The sequence below is a fragment of the Nannospalax galili genome, unplaced genomic scaffold (assembly GCF_000622305.1).
Source record: "Nannospalax galili isolate Female #2095 unplaced genomic scaffold, S.galili_v1.0 scaffold416, whole genome shotgun sequence".
NCBI lineage: Eukaryota > Metazoa > Chordata > Mammalia > Rodentia > Spalacidae > Nannospalax > Nannospalax galili.
In genome coordinates this window covers 134,713-145,789 of record NW_008338125.1, presented here as the reverse complement: position 1 = coordinate 145,789, position 11,077 = coordinate 134,713, and the positions used below count along the sequence as shown (strand labels likewise).

The window sequence follows — 11,077 nt, the reverse complement described above, 5'->3', positions numbered from 1 at the left end:
AAATCACAGCAGTGATCGGCCCAGTGAAATATACCTAACGGTGCAAAAGTGGCAGTTTTGTCTTGGGGGTAATCAGTTGTGTACTTGGATTTAATAGGAGGGAATTCCCTTTCACTAGGAGGGAATTCATATCTTGTACTGTAAACTAGAAAATACCAATGACTGGAGAGGTCATAGACCCTAGAGGAGAGCATACTACTACCACTTTTCTAAACCGATATAATGTCTAATATTCTAAATACCCTCCTACCCACAGAAAAACGTAGCTTTCACCCCACGTCAAAGAAACTGTTTTTGTTTTGGTTTTGCAACAGGTGGAGACTATCACAGAGATCCACAGAGAATAGATAGGTGTCTGTGGGCTGCTCAGCCCCAATCAATAAAGTTATAATGCAGCCCTTCAGGGAACATTGTGGAAGAGTCAGTAGAAAGATTAAGAGCCAGAGAACCTGCTGCTAGATAGTGTTTTCTAAGCACAGCACTATGGATGCCTAAACAAGACCTACATAATGACACCAGCTGACACGCCAACATAGATTGGGGAAATTTCACGACGTTCCCCCGTCTGGTTGAAGAGCTATAGGCAACCAGTGGCTTCTGAGAGAGGGAGAATCAGTTTTCTCCATAGACAAGTTGCCTAATAGGTTATCCAATCCCAAGTAGTCAGCCCTAAACACATGTACATATGAACACCCCAAATGGATTCAGTAGGTTTTATGTGGGTGCATGTGTGTACACACTTGTGTGTCCGCTTGTGGATGTATGTGTAACAATAATTAAGGAGGTCACAAAATTCAAAAGGAATTGGGGAGCAATGTAGGAAGACCTGGAAGGCAAGGGGGGAGAGGTGGAAATGATATAAATACAATATTCATGTATGAAATTCTCAAATTTTATAACATAAAACTTTTAAATGTGCATACCCCTCCCAAAACGGTGGGTGCGGTAACGTACACTTGTAACCCAGCACTGGGGAGGTAGAGGCAGGTGTGTTCTCAGGGTTCTCTGGTCTACCAGCCTAGTCTAATAGGTGAGTTTCAGGCCAGTGAGACACCCTGTCTCAAACGAAAAAGGTGGAAGGTGCCTGAGGAACAATTCTGGGGGTTGACCCCCAGCTTCACATGCATGTATACACACAGATATGTACAAATGAGATCCAACATAAAATGAAACTAACCTTTTTTTTGGCTCATAAACAAGATACGAAAGGCAATTCTTTTTTTTAAAAAAAAACATTTTATTTTTATTTTATTTGAGTAAGTGCATCATATGCATACAATGCCTGCAGAGGCCAGAAGAGAGCGTCGGATCACCTGGAACTAGAGTTACAGCGGTTGATAGCTGGCACGTGGGTTCTGGGAATCAAACCCGGGTCCTCTGGAAGAACAACAAGTGTTCTTAACTGCTGAGCCATTCCTCCAGCTCCTGAAAGGCAATTCTAAACAAGAAGTCAAAGCATGTCTAAGTAATCTCAGCAGTATCAGTGGGGTGGGGAACCCCAATACTTTTGAAAAAACTAACCTTCAATAAACAGAGATGTCCTTGAATGTTTGGCTAAAAAAATACTACGATGAGTTTTCAGGCTCCTAGAGATGAAGAATATCCACCAGGAACTCCAGCTTCTATAAGTATTGCTGAGTTCAGCTCATTGGAAGGACCTCCTTGTCATAAGGGGTCAGGCACAGCAAGAGACAGTTCCAATTACGGTAGGAAGGGCCTGTAATTAGACCAAAGCAGCCACAGGTCAGAAGGTGAAAGGAGAAGGAAGGAGGTAGGACTGGGCTGGGCTAAACCTTAGATAGATGAATCAAGCCTTCTCGTAGGGTGGGGACATCCTGTCTAAAATGCAAGCTCCATTAAATCTATAAAAGGTTCTCAACCCACTGACTGGTACTCTCCTCACTGCTTAACAGACACTTGTCCCATCCTGCCTGGGCTTTAGGTAAGTCTCCCCCGAAGAAGACCCTCTCATTCTCAGTGTCTTGGCAAACTGAGCTCATAAAACCCGAGCTGTCAGATTGCAGCGCTGGCGGAGGGCAGGAAGAGCCTGCCTTGGACCTCCTGCAAGCCAGGAGCCAAGGCACTTGGGGAAGGAAGTGCCTCTGAAGCAATCCAGCTTTCTCCTTCTCCCTGAGGCTGTCCTGGCAGCAGCTCTTCTCCGGGAGATGGTGTGGGTAGCCGCAACAGAGCCACCCACCACCCACGTGCCTTCCCGGAGCAGCAAAATTCTTGTCTTCCTAAGGTTCTGGAAGGTTCTTTACAGCACTGAGAGTCTATAGGACCCCAATAAGTTTGCTTTTGCGAACCTAGACAAAGAGCTCAGATTGTCTTATGGAGAAAGGGGCTTATATGACCTCTGTTCCTGATTCCAGGGTGATATTTATGAAAGATGATTTTATAAAATGACCCAAGGGTCATTTTATTTTTTTTTCACTATAGGTCAGTGATTAAAGAGTGTCATATGCTTTATTTTAAAAGAGGGAGTATTTTCTATTGATGTTAAGGAAAACATTCTGAGGGAAGAATGCCTGAAGTTGTTGGCTGACTCCCTGAGTTGCTAGGAAGGTCGTCCCTGGACAGGACATCTAGGATCTGGACCTCCTTCATCCTCTGACCACGCTGACTTGCTCCTTCTTGTGTCAAGCCTACCTTCCTTCCCGCACTCCTTCTCTCTCGACCTATGACATCTCTCCACAATTTTCCTTTTTTCATCTCCAAGTTCCCTTCCCTGATTTTCCAGCTGCTGAAAGCTTCCATCTGCCCTTGTCCTTGGGCCATGTCATCTTTGGGATGTCTCCTCTTCTCTAGGCTTTCTGCTTAATCCTTCTGCTAATCTCTGGGCCTGTTGCCCATTCAACCACACCCCGGCTTCCCCTTAGCTTCCCTCCAGACCCCCGGCTGATGGAAATGAAAAATTGCCCCCGCAGCTGGGAACCATTCCTCACAAGTCACCAGCACACTAGTCCTGATGGACTGCATGTCTCCTGTGGAAGCAGGCTTCCCTGACAGGTCCCAGGACTGAGGGCACAGATCCCTGCAGAGCAGCTTAGACTCTCAGTGGAAAGTCCTCTTAGCCTAGGAAGACAGCCTCACGCCCAGCATTCCTGGCTTCTTCCTGGATACCTTCTACACAGGAGGCAAGAAGGCAGGGCTGGACCCCTGCCGTTCCTGTCTGGCTCCCAGTCAAGAGACAGGCTAACCTGTGTACGTACTTAAAACTGCCTTCCAATGTTTCCGGTAGGACACTAACACTTTAGAGACAGGCAAATGAACGTGTCTAAAGATCACATTGCATTTGGTTTAAGACAGGGGAAATTAAAAAAAAAAAAAAAAAAAAACACTCTGTGGTCTTGCACAAATCAAACTCCTCTGAGCCGTTTTTCTCACCTATGAAAACAGTAGTGATGATAAATGGATTATAAAATGTTACACAGGAAAATGCTTTGTGAACACTACAGTGTATTTAGTTGTACACAAATTATATATATGCATTTATATATTTAACAGCTACCATTTAGCATAAACCAGGCATCTGAAAGTGCTTTTTATGAATTATTGCCAGCGTCTTCACAGTAACTTGATAGAGTGAGTGCTACGATCACCTTCATTCACAGTGAATTGACTGTGGCTTGGGGAAGCAAAGCAACCTGGCCGAGCTCACGTGACAGGTGGGGCCTGGCACTGAACTCTGAATCAAGAACTTGCTTCTAGGTTCTTCCAAGTTCTAGGTGCTCCCCTTCCCATGCATAAAATGCATTATGTGGAAAAGATGAAGGAAAGTAGAGAGACCAGAAACAGCTGAAGATACAAGCAAAGGACAGAGATGCACGGTGATCTGAAGGCCGTGGTCAGCTGAGGCTGGCCCTGGCACCCACAAAGGGGCTTCTCATCTTTTCCAGCTTGGCTCCACAGATGCCTCAGTTGCTGCGAAACATTCATGGGCTCATCGAGGCCTTCAGGCGCTATGCTACGTCTGAGGGCGGCTGCACGGCACTCACCCGACGGGAGATGAAGAGGCTCTTGGAGCATGAGCTTGCTGATGTCATAGTGGTAGGATGTGGGGGAGTGATGTGGGAGACTTGGTAAGGACAGCCAAAGCTTGTTTGCCTGCAAGGAGTCTGCCTGCGGAATTGAAGGGGGAAGAGCAAAATCTAGGCCCTCTGGTTCTATTGGCTGTTGTACAGCAAGCAGTAAAAGAAAAGAAGAGCCATCAGGGTAGGGCCTGATTTTTAGAGAAGGGGCAGATCCTTGGTTTTAATTTTAGGGTCAAGACAAGGAAAACAAACTCTGAAGGACAGCTCAAGTAAGAGCAGATTCTTGAAAAAGCATGGAACAGAAAGTAATGGCTGCTTTCTGGTGCTTCTCAAATCAGTAAACATTTCCTGTGTCTATCTGAAATTTGATCACCTATTAGCATTCTTTAAGAGCTTAGCTCTTGCTTGCACAAGGCACTTGCTTAGAAATATTAGCTCACTGGTCATGTAAAACAAGAGATTTTTGAGCCAGGCATGGTGATGCACCCCCTTTAATCCCAGCACTCAGAAGGTGGAGGCAGGTGGATTTTTGTGAGATCGAGGCCAGCCTTGTCTACATAGTGAGTTCCAGACCAGCTTGGGCTACATAGAGACCTTGTCTCAAAGACCCAAAAAAAAAGGGTTTTGAATCACAGGTTATAAACAGCTGTGAGTGTAGGGGACTCTAAGAGGTCTACTCTACCCATTAACCAGAACCAGGTATGGCTACAGGTAGACCCTTGTGTCTGGATGCTGGTGTTTCCTGTCTGTTGGCTCCTGGTCTGTTCTGCCATTTGTCCTGCCTTTGGTTGACATCTAAAGGAACTAGAATAATGAAGACCCTAACTGCAAGGTTTTCACAGTAGAATGCCACCTCTGCATGCCTAGCACAGCACCACAGTCCTGCTGGCCCTCCCCATCATGGAAAAACATTTCTGAATTCCCACCAGGCCAGGTTTCTGCTGTGCTTCTCTTCCTGTGGGCTTGGTGCCAGAGGCAAAATGCCAAGGACAGCCCTAAGAAGCAACCAGGAGCCCAGACAGTTGTATATAATCACATTTATTCCTTCTTCGATATGTCTTTACCAATTGATCATCCTGGCTATAAGCCAGAATTTGGCCAGACATGGAGGATATAGAACAATCTACCCTTGATTAAGAAATGTTACTAAAAAAGACACAATGTATTGTTAATGCTGTGTGCAATGCTGGTAGGGGATGGTGTTTGTGATGCAGCTAGAAGCTAAGTGCAACTGACCTAACCAGATCCTCACAGAGTTATTGACTTGCCTCCATCTCTTCCCCAGAAGCCCCATGATCCAGCTACTGTCGATGAAGTTCTGCGTCTGCTGGATGAAGATAACACAGGGACTGTAGAATTCAAGGAATTCCTGGTCTTAGTGTTTAAAATTGCTCAGGCCTGTTTTAAAACACTGAATGAGAGTCCTAGTGGGCCTTGCAGATCTCAGGAGTCTGAAAGCTGTCATCCCAGATCCTCAACAGAGCTGGAGCAAGGCCGGAGAAGTGGTACTGAAGTAGGAAGGGATGGAAGAGGGCAGCATCATGAAGGGAGTGGCTGTGGACAGTCAGATCAGGCTTCCAGAGGACAGGGCAGGGTGGGGACACATACTCAGGGTCAGGAAAGCTACTCTATACAGGTCAGCAACCGTGGCAGGCAGGCTGAGTCCCAGAGACAGGAGATGGTGAGTCAGTGGACACGAGTGATAAGGCCGGTAGAGCAGACCCCGCGAATTGAAGACAAGAGTCAGACCAGAGAGAGGAGGTCAGAGAGGCAGTCATGGACCAGCCAACAGACTGATGAGACCATGACTGGAACCACAACTCAGACCAAGACAGGTGCCTCCCAGACACAGGGGTCCACCTGCAGCCAGAACAGGGGGACCAAGACCTATGTCCAAGACAGGTGCCAGGCAGGACAAGCTGTGACAGGACAGGCAGAGTCATATACTCAGACACAGACACAGGTGTTGGAACGGGGCAGGAGCCAACACACAGGAAACACCAGCATCCAGACAAGAGGGACTGAGACCCATGGCCAAGTCAGGAGCCAGGCTGGCCAAGCTGTGACAGGGCACTTCCAAACACAAGTAGGGCCACACACTGAAACCCACACCCAGATGCTAGAACAGGACAGAAGCCAGCAGACAGGAAGCAGCAGCATCCAGACACAGGGGTTCATTTATGGCCAGACAAGAAGGTCTGAGACTCATGGCCAAGACAGGAGCCAGGCCAGTCAAGCTACAACAGGACACAACCAGGCACAGGCAGAGTCATATACTCAGACACAGACACAGATGGTGGAACAGAGCAGGAGCCAACAGACAGGAAACACCAGCATCCAGACACAGGAGTCCATCTATGACCAGACAAGAGGGACTGAGCCCCATGGCCAAGACAGGAGCCAGGCTGGCCAGGCAGCAACAGGACACTTCCAGATACAGATGGGACCACATACTCAGACACACACCCAGATAGTGGAACAGAGCTGGAACCAACAGACAGGAAATACCAGCATCCAGACACAGGGGTCCACCTGTGGCCAAAACAGAGGGACTGAAACCCATGGCCAAGACTGGAGCCAGGCAGGCCAGGCAGCAACAGGACACTTCCAAACACAGGCAGGGCCATATAGTCAGACTGTGGAGCAGGACAGGAGCCGGTCTGCAAGTCAGAAAGGGGTTCAAGAGCAGGGACAGACTCAGATGCAGTCAGGCATGGGTCAAAGATGGGCACAAGTGAGCAACTATGAGGTAGGAGAGCCAGTGCTAGGAGGACAAGTCCAGACCAGGACAAGAACTGTGATGGAAAGTCAGGGCAGAAGCAGCACTTGCTCAACGATGACAGGACGGCAGGAAGAGAGAGTGCCTACAGTGGTTAGAGATGAGTGGGTCGATGACCATACGAGGGAGCTAGTGATCCGAAGTCAGGACCCAGGCAGCCTGCACTCTGGCTCTCCTTCAGCCCAGATCCAGGGTACAGCGCAGATGGAAGAGAAGAAGGGAATCGTGGCCACGGGGCTGTATTCTTACTTGAAGAGTGGAAAGCCATAACTTTTCCTGATTCCAATGCTGAGTACCACAAAACATCTGGGAAGAGGTTGGCTTGTCCTCCTCCAGCCCATCCACTGATACATTGTTGGACAGTCAGGATTCTTCTTTGGGTCTTTCTAGGTGACCATTTCTGCAAAGGGCTTTCTGTCCTAAACTTACCTTTCTTATCTGCTGTGCTGTGCAGATGCTCAGAAATGAGATGACGTGTAGAAAGCCTTGTCGTTGTGCTGAATTCTCATCTTTCAGGGCTTTTCAGAGCTGTTTTATATCTGTTATCTGTCTGTTGCCATCCAAAGAATCAATAAAACCTTAAGCAGCTGACTTCTGTGTTCCATTCAATCACTATTGAGGTGATGGGCTAAGGGCTCTAGGGTTATGATGATGAATTGGACATAGTCCCATTGCTCAAAGAGCACCCAGTGAGGAAAAAGTTATGTGAGAATCTGAAAGTTAGGAAAAATCAAAGAGAGATAATATTTTATATCTGGCAGATGGGTCAGGGATATCATCTTCCACAAGATACTTTTTGTGACAACCCTCAAAGGACCCTAGGATGTCCACAGGTAAAATTATTGTCTTTCCCTCCCTTCAATTCTAGGAAGGACAAGACAAGACTGTGTGAGAAAAGGTAGGTGGTGGGGCCTGGCATTGAACTCTGACTCAAGAACTTGCTTCTAGGTTCTTCTAAGTTCTAGATGCTCCCCCATGTTAGGTGCTTAGCACTATGCTAAGACTTTAGTCACCTGTAAGGTCACATAGGACAGTGACTTGAATTTACTAATAAATGGCAGAAAGCCCCCCAAGGCAGAACCAGGAAGGGAAATAGGAATGTATTACCAGGGGCTGAGCCAGAAGTAAGACTGTGAGCCTCTCTCCATCTCCCTCTGTCATGTCAGCACTTAACCCTCAGGATATCCCATTCACTGTAGGGTAGAAATTGTCAACTCTACTATAAGAATCACCAGAGAAGTAAGAGTTTTAAACCTATCCCTAAAAATCCTCAAGATTTGAAGTAAAAATTTAGGGGAAGTATGTTCAGTAGCACCGAAGAACAGATACCCTGAAAAGCCTCTGCAACAAAAATGTGCATAAAGCACACGTTTTTTGTGTGTGTGTCTTTTTGAGACAAGGTCTCTCTGTAGCCCCAGCTGGCCTGGAATGCACTATGTAGACCAGGCTGGCCTTGAACTCACAGAGACCCACCTGCCTCTTCCCAAGTGCTGGGATTAAAGGCATGAGCTACCACACCAAACATAAAGCATATTTTTTCACCACACTGTTGGTTTACAAAAATCTCTAAGAATAAAACAAAGTATGGCAGACTGAGTACTTTCAAAGATGTATCTCTGCTAATCCCAAGAACCTGGGAATATACTACTTTATACCTCAAAAGGGGCTTTGCAGATATGATTAAATTAAGGATACTGACAGGGGACTGATGCTGAACTATCCAGCGAGTTTGGAAAAATGACAAAGGTCCTTATTAAACTGAAACAAAAGGACCAAAGGCATTAAAAGGAGACTTGATGGTAGAACCAACAATTGGAGCCTTAGTCAAGGAGCAAAGGGTGCAGCTGAGAGACCTGAGTGACTCCATCTTGGATAAAACCTCCATAGGACTGACCCAGCCCTGGGCCCTATTCCAAGAAAAACCACGGAACAGATAGAAAACAACTCCCCCGCCAACAGTCAATTAACCAGGGACAGGAAAATATTAAAAGTCCAGATATCTTTTCCAGTTTCCTGAAGCCAGCAGTTCATGGTTTGGCACTGAGATGCAACCAATCAGATGCTTGCCAGGCTGGAGACCCCCTACTCCCCTACTTGCTGAACTTACTGAAATCTATAAAAACCTCTGTCTCCCAAAGCAAGGGGTCTCACATCTGAGATCCGCTGAGTCGGTGACAGAGTGGACCCAAGCTTAAGCTTGTAACAATAAAAGAACCCTTGTGTATTTGCATCGGTCGGCTCCTTGGTGGTCTTTGGGGTCTCACGAACTGGGCACAACATCTTGGGGGCTCGTCTGGGATCCCCAAGGGGACCCCCCCCCCAGGACCCATGAACTGGAGGGTTCTTGGCTGGCCAGTGTCTGTTTGTTTCTAGTTGTGCCTGTCTGTGTCTGTCCTAGCTTTTGTTCTGAGCCTTGAGGCAAACCTGTGAACAGTGTGGTCAGGGGTGGTTGGAGCGGACATGCTAGATGACCATGACCACAGAGGTCTGGAAGAGGGGACGGAGGTCGGCAGAGGGGACGGAGGGCCCCGGACTCTGTTGATTCCTGTGAAAGGACAAGGTGGGTCGCTCCCGTGGCATGGCAGTTAGCCGCTGTCCTACTTGCAGTTTTTCTTCTGCACAAGTGGGGGAATTTGTTACTTGGCCTTCCACGTGTCTTTCTGGCTCTCTGTCTTGTCTTTGGTTGTCTATTTCTCTGTGACTGAGATGGACGCAATGGGACAGACTCCCTCTACACCCCTGGACCTGGTTCTTACACATTTTGAAGAGGTTAAGACTCAAGCCCATAACCTCTCTGTTGTTGTCAGGAAGAATAAACTAATTACTTTCTGCAGGTCTGAATGGCTCACTTTCGATGTGGGATGGCCCTCGGAGGGGACCTTTGATCCTGCTGTCATTAATATGGTTGAGAAAATTATTCTTCAACCACGTATGGGACACTTGGGTCAAATATCATACATAATGGTCTGGGGAGATTTAGTTAATAACCTCCCTCCTTGGGTCAAGTCTTTTCTTCCTTTACAGAAAACTGAGGTGCTAACGGCTGCAGAACAGAAAACGACAACCCAGAAAGCACCTAAACCTGAAACCAAACCATCAGCACCATCACTGTTCCCAGGGCAGCACAGAAGATCTAATTTTTCCTCCCCCTCCTTATCCACCTCCTCCACAGGAGGTACCCCCTCCAGTTCCAGCACCCCTGGTACCAGATTCTTCACAGGCATGGGGGAACCAACTCAGGGGACTAGGAGTAGAAGGGCAGCAACACCGGAGGGTCCAGATTCTACTGTTCTACCCCTCAGAGTCACCAGCCCCATCACTATTGGCCATTCACCACAAGTGACCTTCACAACTGGAGAACCCAGAATGCTCCCTTTTCTGAAAATCCTAAGGAGCTTATTAATTTATTAGAAACTGTGAATACACACACCAACCCACTTGGGATGACTGTCATCAATTATACAGGTCCTGTTTACCACAGAGGAAAGGGAATGTATCCAAACAGAAGCCAGGAAGTTAATTCCTGGCAATACTAGTGTCCCTATCCACTGACCCAGGACTGATTGGGATTATAATACTGCAGAAGGTAAGGGGAGGCTTCTGGTCTACCACCAGGCTCTGTTGGCAGGTCTCAAAGTGGCTGCTCATATGCTAATTTGGCACAGGTATACGATATTAGGAACTAAATGAAAGCCCAGCTGTGTTCTTGGAGAAAATAACAGATGCCTTCTGCAGGTACACTCCATTAGACCCAGAGGCCAAAAGTAATATAGCAGCAGGGGCCATGGCTTTTGTTAACCAGTTGGCTCCAGATATAAAGAAAAAGCTCCAAAGAGTAGAGAGACTGGGTAAAAAGAGCTTAAGGAATTTAATAACTAATAACTGTGGCCAAGAAAGTGTACAATAATAGGGATAGTGCAGAGAGAAAAAAAAAACAGATAAATGCAGAAAAAAGGCAAAACAAGGACCTGGTAAGGATCCTGGTGGCTGCCACTGCAGATCCAGAGGACCGGCGGAGGCATCTGAGACACATAGCGTCAGGGAAAGGAGTCTCTTGCAGTATGTGGATGACCTACTTGTGGTGGAAGACAGCCAAGAGGTTTGTATGGATGGCACAGAACACCTGTTGCGGAAGCTGGGAAGCCTGGGCTATCGGGCCTCTGCTAAAAAGGCCCAACTATGCAAACAACAGGTCCAATACTTGGGCTGTATACTCAAAGAAGCACTACTGGTAAAAGATGCTGACAAACTGACTTTGGGCCAC

General features: G+C 47.2%; 1 protein-coding gene across 1 annotated transcript; it reads left to right on the top strand.

The window, feature by feature from the left end:
• Positions 1–1,914: 1,914 nt before the first annotated feature.
• Positions 1,915–7,117, top strand: Crnn (cornulin). Its single transcript, XM_008832954.2, has 4 exons — positions 1,915–1,942; positions 3,900–4,050; positions 5,320–5,882; positions 6,330–7,117. Exons 2-4 carry the CDS (start codon positions 3,913–3,915, stop codon positions 7,081–7,083), a joined length of 1,455 nt encoding a protein of 484 aa, XP_008831176.1. The 5' UTR covers positions 1,915–1,942; positions 3,900–3,912; the 3' UTR covers positions 7,084–7,117.
• The last annotated feature ends 3,960 nt before the right edge of the window (positions 7,118–11,077 follow it).

Coding starts and splice junctions, on each gene's coding strand:
- Crnn (XM_008832954.2), top strand. CDS start 3,913: ATGCCTCAGTTGCTGCGAAACATTCATGGGCTCATCGAGGCCTTCAGG. Junction 4,051..5,319: donor AGCTTGCTGATGTCATAGTG/GTAGGATGTGGG, acceptor TCTCTTCCCCAG/AAGCCCCATGATCCAGCTAC. Junction 5,883..6,329: donor AAGACAGGTGCCTCCCAGAC/ACAGGGGTCCAC, acceptor ACAGACACAGAT/GGTGGAACAGAGCAGGAGCC.